This window comes from Triticum aestivum, chromosome 6B, assembly GCF_018294505.1.
Source record: "Triticum aestivum cultivar Chinese Spring chromosome 6B, IWGSC CS RefSeq v2.1, whole genome shotgun sequence".
NCBI classification, from domain to species: domain Eukaryota; kingdom Viridiplantae; phylum Streptophyta; class Magnoliopsida; order Poales; family Poaceae; genus Triticum; species Triticum aestivum.
The window spans coordinates 580,283,427-580,297,381 of record NC_057810.1 but is presented as its reverse complement, the minus strand read 5'-3'; the positions used below and the strand labels follow the sequence as shown (position 1 = coordinate 580,297,381).

At 50.8% G+C, this 13,955-nt stretch overlaps 3 protein-coding genes across 4 annotated transcripts in view; 1 reads left to right on the top strand and 2 right to left on the bottom strand.

The window, feature by feature from the left end:
* The window catches only part of LOC123139417 (uncharacterized), a 65,903-nt gene extending 60,164 nt beyond the window's left edge, over nucleotides 1–5,739 (bottom strand). Inside the window, exon 1 of the mRNA XM_044559225.1 lies at nucleotides 5,632–5,739. Coding sequence (XP_044415160.1) covers nucleotides 5,632–5,739 — 108 coding nt within the window. The remainder of the gene's footprint in view (nucleotides 1–5,631) is intronic.
* Nucleotides 5,740–9,437: 3,698 nt separating this feature from the next.
* Nucleotides 9,438–10,587, bottom strand: LOC123138141 (protein CURVATURE THYLAKOID 1A, chloroplastic). Of its 2 annotated transcripts, none has more exons than XM_044558050.1 (5): nucleotides 10,349–10,587; nucleotides 10,171–10,265; nucleotides 9,963–10,070; nucleotides 9,762–9,833; nucleotides 9,438–9,649 (listed from the first exon to the last, which is right to left on the bottom strand). In XM_044558050.1, the coding sequence occupies exons 1-5, from the start codon at nucleotides 10,473–10,475 to the stop codon at nucleotides 9,578–9,580; spliced, it is 474 nt and encodes a 157-aa protein (XP_044413985.1). In that variant the 5' UTR covers nucleotides 10,476–10,587; the 3' UTR covers nucleotides 9,438–9,577. The 2 variants fall into 2 exon arrangements, with proteins under 2 accessions (XP_044413985.1, XP_044413986.1); XM_044558051.1 differs by having other exon boundaries at nucleotides 10,358–10,567.
* A 265-nt stretch (nucleotides 10,588–10,852) lies between these two features.
* Nucleotides 10,853–12,227, top strand: LOC123138140 (membrane protein PM19L). Its single transcript, XM_044558049.1, has 4 exons — nucleotides 10,853–11,196; nucleotides 11,287–11,467; nucleotides 11,582–11,627; nucleotides 11,714–12,227. Exons 1-4 carry the CDS (start codon nucleotides 11,067–11,069, stop codon nucleotides 11,915–11,917), a joined length of 561 nt encoding a protein of 186 aa, XP_044413984.1. The 5' UTR covers nucleotides 10,853–11,066; the 3' UTR covers nucleotides 11,918–12,227.
* Nucleotides 12,228–13,955: the final 1,728 nt, after the last annotated feature.

The following is a 13,955-nucleotide window of genomic DNA, read 5'->3' as shown; positions in this document are numbered from 1 at the left end:
CCTGCCTCGTGGGCCCCCTATTGCTCCACCGACGTACTCCTTCCTCCTATATATACCTACGTACCCCTGTCAGATCAAATACGGAGCCAAAAACCTAATTCCACCGCCGCAACTTTCTGTATCCGCGAGATCCCATCTTAGGGCCTGTTCCGGAGCTCCGCCGGAGAGGGCATCTACCACGGAGGGCTTCTACATCAACACCATAGCCTCTCCGATGAAGTGTGAGTAGTTTACTTTAGACCTTCGGGTCCATAGCTAGTAGCTAGATGGCTTCTTCTCTCTTTTTGGATCTCAATACAATGTTCTCCCCCTCTCTTGTGGAGATCTATTCGATGTAATATTCTTTTTGTGGTGTGTTTGTTGAGACCGATGAATTGTGGGTTTATGATCCAGCTTATCTATGAATAATATTTGATTCTTCTCTGAATTCTTTTATGTATGATTGAGTTATCTTTGCAAGTCTCTTCGAATTATCTGTTTGGTTTGGCCAACTAGATTGGTAGTTCTTGCAATGGGAGAAGTGTTTAGCTTTGGGTTCAATCTTGCGGTGTCCTTACCCAGTGACAGAAAGGGTTGCAAGGCACACATTGTATTGTTGCCATCGAGGATAACAAGATAGGGTTTTTTATCGTATTGCATGAATTTATCCCTCTACATCATGTCATCTTGCTTAAGGCGTTACTCTGTTTTTAACTTAATACTCTAGATGCATGCTGTATAGCGGTCGATGAGTGGAGTAATAGTAGTAGATGCAGAATCGTTTCGATCTACTTGTCTTGGACGTGATGCCTATATACATGATCATACCTAGATAATCTCATAATTATTCTCTTTTCTATCAATTGCTCAACAGTAATTTGTTCACCCACCATAGAATACTGATGCTCTTAAGAGAAACTATTAGTGAAACCTATGGCCCCCGGGTCTATTCTCATCATATCAATCTCCATTACTTTATTACTTGCCTTGTTTTTACTTTGCCTTTTACTTTTTACTTTGCATCTCTATATCAAAAATACCAAAAATATTATTTATCATCCCTATCAGATCTCACCCTCGTAAGTGACCGTGAAGGGATTGACAACCCCTAATCGCGTTGGTTGCGAGTAGCTACCGTTTTGTGTAGGTACGAGGGACTCGTGCGTGATCTCCTACTGGATTGATACCTTGGTTCTCAAAAACTGAGGGAAAGACTTACGCTACTTTACTGCATCATCCTCTCCTCTTCGGGGAAATCCAACGTAGTGCTCAAGAGGTAGCAACCCATAGGAAGGGCCTCTGTATTTCGTGAAAAAAACGTTCCCCCCGCTGACAGGTCAGACCCACCAGCTATATCTTTGCACGCAAGGAAGTGCCTCCTTATTACGCCCAAAAAAATGAATACCCCCCTGCTAGCTGGGACCCATCATATTGTTGGGCTGACTTGTGGGCCTACTAAGTTGACGGGGACGGAGGGCTTTGTCAACTTAGTCAATAATCCAGTGACTGTATGATGTCCATCCAACGGCCATAGTGCTTCTTCAACCTCTGGTCTTCTTGCTTCAGCCGCCCAAAGCAGCGCCGGTCGTGCCATCTGCTCCTGCCTCCCGTGGCCGGCTGTAGTACCTCCTGCTCCTGCCTCCCGTGGCCCGGCTCCGCGTCGTCCTCTTCCTAGGCCACGCCGTCGTCCACCGCCGTGGTGCTCTCGGCGTGGCGTGGTCAATGTGGTCAACGACCGACTTCCATCGGAAGAGTACTGTACATGGAGAGGCTGACAGCTGGGTCCACGACAGCCGCAAGGAAGTGCCTCCTTATTATGCGGAAAATAATTATTCCTCCACCTGACAGCGGGGACTCACCAGACGGGCCACCGATATTTTGCGAAAAAATCCGTTTCCCTCTGACTGCTGGGACCCACCAGACGGGCCACCGTATTTCGCGAAAAAAACATTCCCCCCGCTGTCAGCTCTGACCCACTGGAAGTGCCTCCTTATTATGCACAAAAAAATGAATACTCCCTCGGCTAGCTGGGACCCACCTTGGTGAGAGGCTGTCTTGTGGGCCTACTAAGTTGACGGGGACGAAGTGCTTTCTCAACTTAGTCAATATGAACGATTCTAGCTCCAGTGACCGTACGATGTCCATCCAACGGCCGTAGTGCTTCTTCAACCTCTGGTCTTCTTGCTCCAGCCGCCCAAAGCAGCGCCAGTCGTGCCGCATGCTCCTGCCTCCCGTGGCCGGCTGTGCTGACGCGGAGGCCTCACCGCCCCCTACTATTCCCACCGCTGGCCAGGCCCTGTGGCGACGGCAGCCTCACACCACAGCCGAACTAGTGAACCCTCGTATTCCTCTCCGCGCGGGCTTCCACTGCCGCGTCTTCCCCGGCTCCGCGTCGTCCCCTTCCTAGGCCTCATCGTCGTCCACCACCGTGGTGCTCTCCGCGCGGCGTGGTCAACGTGGTCAAGGAACGACTTCCATCGGAAGAGTACTGTACGTGGAGAGGCTGACAGCTGGGTCCATGGCCACAGCCCAATTTTTTTGTGATTTGCTAAGTAAGTCGCTTTGTCAGGCCTGTTGGGCTGTAAACCTTTCAAGCTGAGAAAATGGCCAATCAGTAATGAGAAATGGGATGTACATTTTTAAAACACATCAAACCGGCAATTAGTTTCAAATATATTTTTTCTTTTCAAGATTTTAAATTACATTAATTTTTATGCGTGGAGAATTTGTTGGATTTTATATTGATATACATTTATTTTTAAAATTAGTTTGAATGTGAGTCAAAATTTCGGGATTAAAAACAGTTCGGACCGCACCGAAATATACAAAATTTCGTATAATTTTTTAACCATGGCCACAATATGGGCTGTAATGCTTACAAAAAGAACATGGGCTCCAAAAAAACCTTAAGAATTAGCAAGTGGGCTCTAAATTATTAGAAATAATGGCAGATGGGTTGTATGCTATTTTCCACAGATTTGAGGCTTTCCTAAAAAAATGTTTGGCGCACAAGCAGTGACGGTTGGATGTCCATCCAACGGCCGTCGTGCTTCTTCAATCTCTGCTCTTCCTGCTCCAGCCGCTCAAACAACAGTCGGCGGGACTGCCTGCTCCCTCCTCCCTGCGGCCGGCTGTGCTGCCGCGCAGGCCTCACCGCCCCACCGTACTCCCATCGCTGGCCTAGTCATCCCTCTACTCACCCACACCTGCTGTTATTCTCCGGCGACGGTATATGAACCAGTAAACCCTCGTACAGTCGTACTCCCCTCCGCGTGGGAAACAACTGTCGAGTCTTCCCTGCATCCGTGTCGTCCCCTTCCTAGGCCTCGCCGTCGTCCACTGTCGTGGTGCTCTCGGCGCGGCGTGGTCAATGTGGTCAACGACCGACTTCCATCGGAAGAGTACTGTGCGTGGAGAGGCTGACAGCTGGGTCCACGGCCGCAGCAAGGAAGTGCCTCCTTATTACGCGCAAAATAATTATTCCTCCACCTGACAACGGGGACCCACCGGACGGGCCACCGTATTTCATGAAAAAAATGTTCCCCCCTGACTGCTGGGACCCACCAGCTACACCTTCGCACGCAAGGAAGTGCGTCCGTGCAAAAAAAACGATTAGCCCCCTTGACTGCTGGGACCCACCAGCTACATCTTCGCACGCAAGGAAGTGCGTCCGGGCAAAAAAAAAACAATTCGCCCCCCTAACTGCTGGGACCCACCAGCTACATCTTCGCAGGCAAGGAAGTGCCTGGCAGTCGGGACCCACCTGGTCGAAGCGTACGTAGCGTTGTCATTCTGGTCGCGAACGTGTACGTACATATATACTGGTGGATGTAGAGGCGCGCACGTGTTGTAGTAAAGGCGCGGACGTAGCATGTACACGTACGTACAGCGGCCAGGGTACAAGAAAGAAAATACAGCCACGTATGTGTACATACGGGCGGGTCTCGAACGCCTACTCGCGCATACATACGGCGAGGGCTCGTGTACATAGCTAGGTCGGAACGGAGAAACAGTGTCGTCGTCGTGTTCATGGGGAGGCAACAGAATGCGTCGTGTTCATCGGGAGGCAACGGAATGCGTTGTGTTCATCGGGAGGCAACGAAACGCGTGGGAGCCAACCGATTGGGTCGGAACGGAATGCATGGTCGTGTTCATCGGGAGGGCTTGGACGGAACAGGCGATGGAAACGAGATCTGGCGTACCGCGGAACGGAGGAAACGGACCTCCTACGTTCGGAATGGGGTCCTGTTGATCGGGAGGGGTGTGGCATACCGCAAAACGGAGAAAACAGACCTCCTACGGTCGAAATAGGGGTCCTATTGATCGAGAGGGGTGTGGCTACCGCAAAACGGAGGAAACGGACCTCCTACGATCGAAACGGGGGTCCTGTTGATCGGAAGGGGTGTGGCGTACCACAAAACGGACGAAACGGACCTCCTACGGTCGAAACGAGGGTCATGTCCATCGGGAGGGGTGTGGCGTACCGCAAAACGGACGAAACGGACCTCCTACGGTCGAAACGGGGGTCCTGTTCATCGGGAGGGGTGTCGCGTACCGCAAAATGGGACTCCACGGGATACTGTTCATCTCCACCGTCGACCTCCTCCAGCATCCACGGGCTACCGTCGACCTCCTCCAGCCTCCACGGGCTCCTGTTCATCCAACCTCCACCGCGCGCTACTCCACCGGTTACTGTTCAACCACCCCTCCATCGTCTACTGTTCATCCAGCCCTCCACACCATGGGGTCCTGTTCAACCACCCCTCCACGGCCACCCCTCCACCATCTACTATTCATCCAGCCCTCCACACCACGGGGTCCTGTTCATCCTGAGGCAACGCCACCGCTCACTGTTCATCCAACCCCCCCCCCCCCCCCCCCCGCAACGCTCACTGTTCATCCAATCGATCGGCTTCAGTTAGCAGTAGCAGCAAAGGAATCGCTCCATCGGGTTCAGTTAACAGCCATCGACCGATCGCTCGGGTTCAGTAACGCGTAGCCTGCAGTGCAATCGCTCGGGTTCAGTTAGAGCCCAACGCCTCACTCGGGTTCAGTTAGAGCCAACATCTCGCACACACGCGCGTACGTGTACGAGAGAAACGCGCATCGCTCGGCCCCCGACCTCCCACCATAACCGGCAACTCCCCGAAATTTTCCTCCCCCTCGCTTCTACCACGGTTTTTTCCGTCATGGACGGCCCAAAGAATATCATGCAGCTATGTCTCCAGCCCTCCCAGGATGAAAAGCCCATTTTCTATCATGATTTTTTGTCATAGAAGTAGGAGCCCACCACATCTATGATGATACCGGGTTCTGTCACAATTATCGTCATAGAAGTGTCATATGTATGATAGAAAAAAAATTCGTTCGGCCCAAAATGTCACGGATGTGTCTTTTTTTTTGTAGTGACTCGTGTAGTGCTAGGGATGGTGTTGCTGCGCTCAGCACCTATGTATCTTGCCTTAGGTGTGTGTGAGTGTGGTGTGGGAGCGTGCATTTGTTCGGGCCGTTGATCATTGCTTTATATATATAATGGGGCAAAAGCCTTTTTCTGTAACTCATTGGTCCACCAAATTTACACTCACCGTGCCTTGTTAATAGAGCACATCCACGAGCTTATTTCCCTTTTGGGAAAATCTTGCTCATATTCACCTCACCCAAGGAATCCTGGACACCATTACCTAAATTCATTGTTAGTGGGGAGTACTTGACGACCTCGACATACAAGGTGCAATTTGTTGGGCTGACCTCCATGGCCATGGTTCCCATAGTGTGGAGGGCTTGGGCTTCCCACCCCCAAGGTACAATTTCTTTGTTTGGCTTATCATCCCGGATAGAGTTTGGACGGCCGATAGGTTGCTTCGTCGTGAATTGCCAAATCATGGGTTGTGCCTCCTATGTAAGCGCAATTCTAGGAGAATGTGGTGCACCTCATTTGTTACTACAGATAAACACGACATATTTGGTCGGACGTTACTACCTGGCTTGTGCTCCATCACATCATGGCTTCAAATTAGCGCCTAGTTGCCTTGGTGAAGGACTGGCCGGTCGGTATGGCTAGCATGAGGGGCCAACATAGGAAGGCCATCTCCTCCTCAATGATGGTCGTTTTTTTTTACAAAGGGAATATATTAATATCACCAAGATACCAATTACACCCAGCCTCTGCACCAACAAAATGTCGCGAAGACATTCAGAATGCACACAACCTGAAAAAGAAAACAAAAAAATGGAAAATAAAGGCCCCACCACAATGATCAACTCCTGTCAGTAGCACCACACAAACCACCACCAAGGACAACACCCGAGAAACAAAAAAGTCCTCCAAAAATGACGCCTTCAATAAGGGAATAGTGCAGAAGCGCCATCGTTGCCCGATCATGCAGACCGTTCCCTTGTTGCGAAAAGAACACAATGATCACCGCCTTTATTCACAAGACCAGCAACCCCCACACCGCCAGTAAACTCCAGCCCGACTGGCCGTGGAGGAGCAGGTAGCAAGACGCTTGGGTACAACACATGGGAAAATCCTATATGCCGCTCGTTGCGTCAAACTGTCGGCGCTTCGCACAGGCGAGCGACCGAGCAGCGACGCAACGGGCCGGCCCGTTTAATCGTCCAGCGCTCCCGGTTTTGGGAACCTTCTAGAGGTTCCCAGCTGGGTTTTTTTCCGGATTTGGGAACCTTCTAGAAGGTTCCTGAACCGGTTTTTTATTTTCTTTTCTTTTTCTATTTTTGTTTCTTTTACTTTTCTTTTTTTCTTTTTTGTCTTTCAAGTTTATGTTTTCTCTTTCAAAAAAATGTTCGCGCTTTTTCAAAAATGTTCGTGAACAAGTTTGTTCAGAAAATGTTCTTTTCATTCATAAATTTGTTCTCAAGATTCAAAAAATGTTCATGCTTTAAGAAATTATCCAAATTTGTTCTTTGTTTCAAATTTGTTCTCAAGATTCAAAAAATGTTCGTACTTTCAGAAAATATTTATGTTCAAATTTTGTTCTCAATTTGAAAATTTTGTTCTCTAAATTCAAAAAATGTTCGGGATTTTATATTTTTGTTCAAAAAATGTTCTTTTCATTCATAAATATGTTCTCAAGATTCAAAAAATGTTCATGCTTTAAGAAATTGTCCAAATTTGTTCTTTGTTTCAAATTTGTTCTCACGATTCAAAAAATGTCCGTGCTTTCAAAAATTGTTCCCGCTTCCAAATTTGTTCTCCATTTCGAAATTTGGTCTCAAGATTCGAAAAAATGTTTGCACTTTAAAAAATTGTTCATGCTTCCAAATTTGTTATCCGTTTCAAGTTTGTTCTCAAGATTCAAAATATGTTTGTCAACTAGAAAAATGTTCAGGGAATTTTATAAAATTTCTTGTTTTGAAAATTTGTTCGTAATTTTGAAAAAAAATTCGAGTTTTCAAAATATGTTCTCCGTTTCTTTTTGGTTTTTATTTTCCTTTACTTTTTTGTTGTTATTTTTCATGTTTCTATAAAAGTTCGGAAAAAAATTTGTTCACAAATTCCAAAAATGTTCGGGTATTTCAAAAAGTGTTACAACTTTTCAAAGATTGTTCATTTTTAAAAAAATGTTCTCATGTTTCTAAAATTGTTCACGGATTCAAAAAAATGGGTTCACAAATTTTTAAAATGTTCTCATCTTCTTTTTATATTTTCTTTTTTTAGATTCCAAAGATGTTCCAATTTTAAAAAATTTGTTCACAAATTTGAAAGAGATCACAATTTTCAAATATTGTTCACAATTTCAAATAATGTTCTTGTTTTCAAGTTTGTTCCTTTTTTATTCACAAAAACTGTTTGTGCTTTTGAAATTTGTTCCCATTATCAATTTTTTGTTCTCAAAATTCTATAAATGTTTGGGTTTTCAGAAAATGTCCACGAATTTCAAAAACCAGTCTGTCGAAAAATGTTCACGTCTTTTGTTTTACTTTTTTGAAATTTGAAAATAGTTCTGAGTTGTTAATTTTCTTATCGTATTTTGGTACACTTCCCGTTTGTTAAAAGAAATTCACAATTTCGAAGGAAAGTTTAGAAAAATTCAAAAAATATTGTCCACATTCTTCATTGGTATTAGTTCTTATACTAGCACGCTTCATATTTAGCAACAAGGCTTGTTACGTCTACTGGTTAGCTCCTCTCGTACGCAACATGGAGGTGCAGAGATCGAATCCTGGCATCATTGCAAGCTTGGTTTTTTTTTCACATTAATATCGCCGCGCTACTGTACAAGCAAGCGCGCCCACTATTGGGCCGGCCCTGTCGGGGTTCTGTGCGTGCGTCGCGCAGCTGTTTGACGCAGAATGCGTCCAATAGGAGTTCCCCAACACATGACCGGTGTAGCCGAAGCCACAACCAACCTCGCGCGCAGGATGGGTCCTGATTGGGCCCAGATCTGGCTCACGGCCCAGATCCGCTGTAAGCCGAAGATCATGGCCTCACCGGTTGCGCGCCACCAGCTCCTCTTGCAGGTCTGCTACATCCGCTGCCTGTCGGAGATCACGGCCGCACCGACACCTTTTGCAGGTCCGCTGTCCGCCGGAGACCCTCAGGCCACGGCCGCCATGGTCGCGCCACCCTGCACCCACTGCCCACACGCCACCTCTCCCGTGATGATGCTTATTAGGTGACACGTTTGGAAAGAACGGAATGTTAGTCTTACGCAATCACAGTGCCCCGGCGATGGTGATTATCTCGAAGATCAACAAGGAGGATAGATTCCATCCCTTGGCTGGGACTACACACTTGAGTATTGTATAATGTCACAAGAGTAATCTTTGTTTTCCTACTAGACGGATTTTGTCTAAACATTCTTTGTTAGTCAATGGAAATTGCAAGCTTGGTTTTTTTTTTTCACATTAATATCGCCGCGCTACTGTACAAGCAAGCACGCCCACTATTGGGCCGGCCCTGTCGGGGTTCTGTGCGTGCGTCGCGCAGCTGTTTGACGCAGAATGCGTCCAATAGGAGTTCCCCAACACATGACCGGTGTAGCCGAAGCCACAACCAACCTCGCGCGCAGGATGGGTCCTGATTGGGCCCAGATCTGGCTCACGGCCCAGATCCGCTGTAAGCCGAAGATCATGGCCTCACCGGTTGCGCGCCACCAGCTCCTCTTGCAGGTCTGCTACATCCGCTGCCTGTCGGAGATCACGGCCGCACCGACACCTTTTGCAGGTCCGCTGTCCGCCGGAGACCCTCAGGCCACGGCCGCCATGGTCGCGCCACCCTGCACCCACTGCCCACACGCCACCTCTCCCGTGATGATGCTTATTAGGTGACACGTTTGGAAAGAACGGAATGTTAGTCTTACGCAATCACAGTGCCCCGGCGATGGTGATTATCTCGAAGATCAACAAGGAGGATAGATTCCATCCCTTGGCTGGGACTACACACTTGAGTATTGTATAATGTCACAAGAGTAATCTTTGTTTTCCTACTAGACGGATTTTGTCTAAACATTCTTTGTTAGTCAATGGAAATAGCAAGTCTTTTGTCTTGTTAAAAAAAACAAGCAAACCCTCGGATAAGCGTTCTCTGAATAATCGTCCAACAAAATAATAATCCATACAACATTATTTTCTTTTATTACTCTGCCTCTGTACCAGCAATGCTCTTCTTCAAAGACTCCACGTCGTCGGCCAGCTCTTTCCTGCGTTCCTGCAATAGTATTTTGTCCAAGATCATGTTAACGAATTGCAGGTTTCTTGCAATCGAATTAGTTCTACCACCAGATACTACCGACTAAGCGAGCCTGTAACTGATCGCGCACCTTGAAGAGGAGGTAGCGGTACACGAACCATCCGGTGTAGCCGAGCCCAACAAGCTCCATGATTTTGGGAAGCTGCATGCAGAAATTAAACAACGTGTCAGCGCTCAAGTCTGATGAGTGGACACACGACGGCATGATCTGATCGGAGCCAAGACGGCGGCCATGCACTCATGTATGAGCACCGGCGGTCGACGTACGCACCAGAGGCAGGGAGTTGACGGCGCCGACGATGACGGAGGAGAACCATACGGCGACGATGGCGCCGCCGGCGTACGTCAGCACGGTGGACTTGTTCTCGACGGCGTCCCACTGCGACAAAGCAAACAACACGTACGCACCGTCGCTCAAGCTGGTCAGCTCGCCGTTCTACCTAGCTTACCAAAGGTCGCGCCTCCTGTTTCGAGAGTACCTTGGCTTTCAGGTCGTCGACGAGCTCGTCGCCGCTCGCGGCAGAGGTGTCATCGGAGGCGGCCTTCGCCGGGAGCAGAGAGAGCCGCGGTGCATCTGGTTAACAGATCGTACTAATTGTTAATGTGTCTACTTATCTGGGCATCGCCATTGCGGAATGTAGTACGCAGTATAGGTACCGTGCGCGCCTTGGAGGCGAAGAGGGGAGAAGTTACGCCGTGGGAGAAGAACGGTTGGCGGCGCGCCGGCGGGGAGGCGTGCTCCTGCTACACCCAGAAGCGCCGTAGAGCACGCCGTTGCGGCCATGTTCTCACCTGCAAGCTCTTCTCTGGCTCTCGCCTATGCTGACACGCTTCTAGTCCTGTGCGTCCCTGGGCCTCTCTTTCTTCTTGTGTCCCAGACTCTAATCATTTGATTTGATGCTTTTGCGCGCTGATCGGCCACATGGCAGGATGGTGGGCTCTGATTGGCTGGCTGCCTATCTTAGAAATCTGTGGCTGCCCCCACTGTCTGGTTGGCTGTCCTAGGAACAGAGGTCTCAGCTCACAGCACCATACTCCATACCAGACCACATTGTCCCGTAGGAGTACATCGGTGGGCTGGCCGGCAGTCGCCGTCCGAAGCTGGCCCATGTTACTATGTAGTACCTGCCTTTGCGTGCAGACGGTACAAGCGGACCCCGTCCTCCAGGCTAGCTTCGCGTGCACAACAGCATTGCCGTTGCACGAAACTTCTAGTGCGCGTCATCACAAACGGCCCCCCTCGGCTGGACGCTCGAACACTTCCAGTAGTAGTTACATAGCGACCAGAGTCACCAAATCAATTGCCCACACTCGAGACCTGCGGCCTAGGCTAGGTACTAGCATTCCTGGCCGGGGAGCTAGCAGTGGTGGATCCATGGCCGTGGGCGCGGCGAGCAGGCGGTACATCGGGCCCCTGCTGTGCATCAACCTCGTCATGCACGCCGCCGTCCTCGGCATCGCCGGCTGGTCGCTCAACAAGTTCATCGACCGCGAGACGCACCGCCGTACGTTACGTAGTACTACGTCTTGCAGTGGTCGTACGTCCTTGCGTGCGACATGATCTGGTCTGGTTAACGACGTGACGTGGTGTGCAGATCTAGGAGGTAACACGGCGACGGGGTATCTGCTCGTCTTCTCGCTCATGGCCGGGGTGGTCGGCGCCTGCTCGGTGCTCCCCGCCCTGCTCCACGTCAGGGCGCCCTGGCACAGCGAGAGCCTCGCCGCCGCGGCCTCCACCGGGCTCGTCTCCTGGGCGCTCACCGCCCTCGCCTTCGGGTTCTGCTCTACACTCACACTCGCACCGCCTGTTTCAAAAATGTAATCCCTCTCTATCTGCTACTCCAGTACGTAACTCACAGTGCTGTGCCATCTTTTCCTGAACATCTGCAGCCTCGCGTGCAAGCATATCACTCTGGGGAACCGAGGAAGGCGCCTGGTACGTCGCTATCTGCTAGCAACTCATCACACTGCTTTTCCTTTCGATGATTCAACTTATGAATTATGTGTTCGTCTTGCTGGCAGAGGACGTTGGAGGCGTTCATCACGATCTCGACGCTGACGCAGCTGTTCTACCTGCTTCTGCTCCACGCCGGCGCCTTGAGCGGGGTGCTCGGAGTTGGACAGGCCTGCGGGAACCACGGCGAAACTTGCTGCCGCGAGATCCCTCGGGGAGAGCTCGCCGCGGACCATAAGACGGCGGGAGGGGCTCCGTCCCCGGATGCATGACCAAAACTACCGGAAACTTGAATTGCACCGAGTACCAGCAACTGTATCGAGTGCAGTTCATCGGGCACTCGTATGGTAAGCAATTTACCAAGCGCAGGATGACACCCTCGTGTATTTCCGTAGGCACTTGGTAGACAAATAACACTCAGGACAATAGGGATACATGTTGTAGACGGAGAGATTTGCAATACAATGAACGTTGTATTGATGGAGTGTTGTGCATGTATATATAATACAGGGAGGGTCTCTACCTCAACTATACAAGATTAGGAGGTGGGCCACAACTCCAATACACGTGCAATAGAAAATACATACTCAACACCCCCCTTAATCGAAGCGTCGTTGGAGACACGGAGACTGGACTGAAACTCCTCAAAGACGGGAGTAGGCAATCCCTTAGTCATAACATCAGCAAATTGTTGCGTCGTCGGCACGTAAAGAACCCGAACACGGCCAAGGGCAACTTGCTCGCGCACGAACTGAATATCGAGCTCAATATGCTTCGTACGTCGATGGTGCACCGGGTTGGCGGAGAGGTAGACCGCGCCGACGTTATCGCAGTAGACAAGAGTGGCCTTGTGAACATCACAAAGCAACTCCTGGAGCAGCTGACGTAGCCAAGAGCATCCGGCCACGACATTAGCCACAGCACGATACTCTGCCTCGGCGCTGGAGCGGGAGACCGTGGGTTGCCGCTTCGATGACCAAGAGATCAACGAGGGCCAAGGTAGACGCAGTAGCCTGACGTAGAGCGTCGAGTGTCGGGGCAACCAGCCCAGTCGACATCCGAGTAGGCCACGAGGTCGGTGGAGGCGGAGGCCGTCAGGGTGAGTCCCAAAGACATGGTGATGCGTATATAACGGAGAATATGCTTCACCAAGGTCCAGTGAGAGTCACGCAGAGCGTGCATGTGGAGGCACGCCTGCTGGACAGCGTACTGCAGGTCAGGTCGGGTGAGCGTCAGGTACTGTAAAGCACCGACGATGGAGCGAAAATGTTGCATCGGACGCGAGAGACCCCTCTAGAGCAGAGACCTTAGCCTTCGCGTCGACGGGGGTGGGCGCCAGCTTGCAGTTAAGCATACCGGCACGCTCCAGGAGCTCGTTGGGCGTACTTCTGCTGATGCAGAAAGAAGCCGTTAGGCCGTCGGACCACCTCGATGCCGAGGAAGTAGTGCAGGGACCCCAAGTCCTTCAGGGCGAACTCATCACGAAGACGAGCAGTCAGCCGCTGAAGGATATCAGGGGTGGACGCCGTGAGGATGATGTCGTCGACGTAGAGCGGCAGATATGCAGTGTCAGCTCCCTGATGGTACACGAAGAGTAAAGCATCGGAGCGAGTGGACCGAAATCCCAGAGACTGCAGGAAGGCTACGATACGCTGGTACCAAGCCCGAGGCACCTGCTTCAACCCGTAAAGAGAACCGGAGAGCAAGCACACGAAGTCGGGGTGCTCGGCATCGACGAAACCAGTGGGCGCTGCTCACAGAACAACTGCTCAGCGAGATGGTCGTGCAAGAAGGCGTTGGAAACATCCAACTGGTGCACAGGCCAGGCGTGTGAGACCGCCAGCTGGAGCACGGCGCGAATCATGCCCGGTTTCACAACCGGGGCGAAGGTGTCGGTGAAGCCCACGCCCGCGCGCTGCCGAAAACCATGAACCACCCACCGAGTCTTGTAGTGCTCGAGAGAACCGTCCGGACGAGTCTTGTGGCGAAACACCCACTTGCTAGAGATGATGTTGGCACGAGGGGGTCGCAGGACAAGCCACCACGTGTGGTTGCGCTGTAGGGCGTCGAACTTCTCGTGCATCACAGCTAGCCAATGGGGATCCCGAAGGGCAGCGCGAGCGGAGGTGGGGATGGGTGATGGCATCGAGGTCAAGGCGGCGCACACATACTCGTCGGAGGAGTAGCACGTGCTCGGCCGAAGCACTCCTCCTTGGGCACGGATAGTCACGCCAAGCGGCCGGACAGCAGGGCCGCGACGGTGGGGGGCACGGTGGCGGCAGGGGCCGCAGCGATGACAGGGACGCTGGC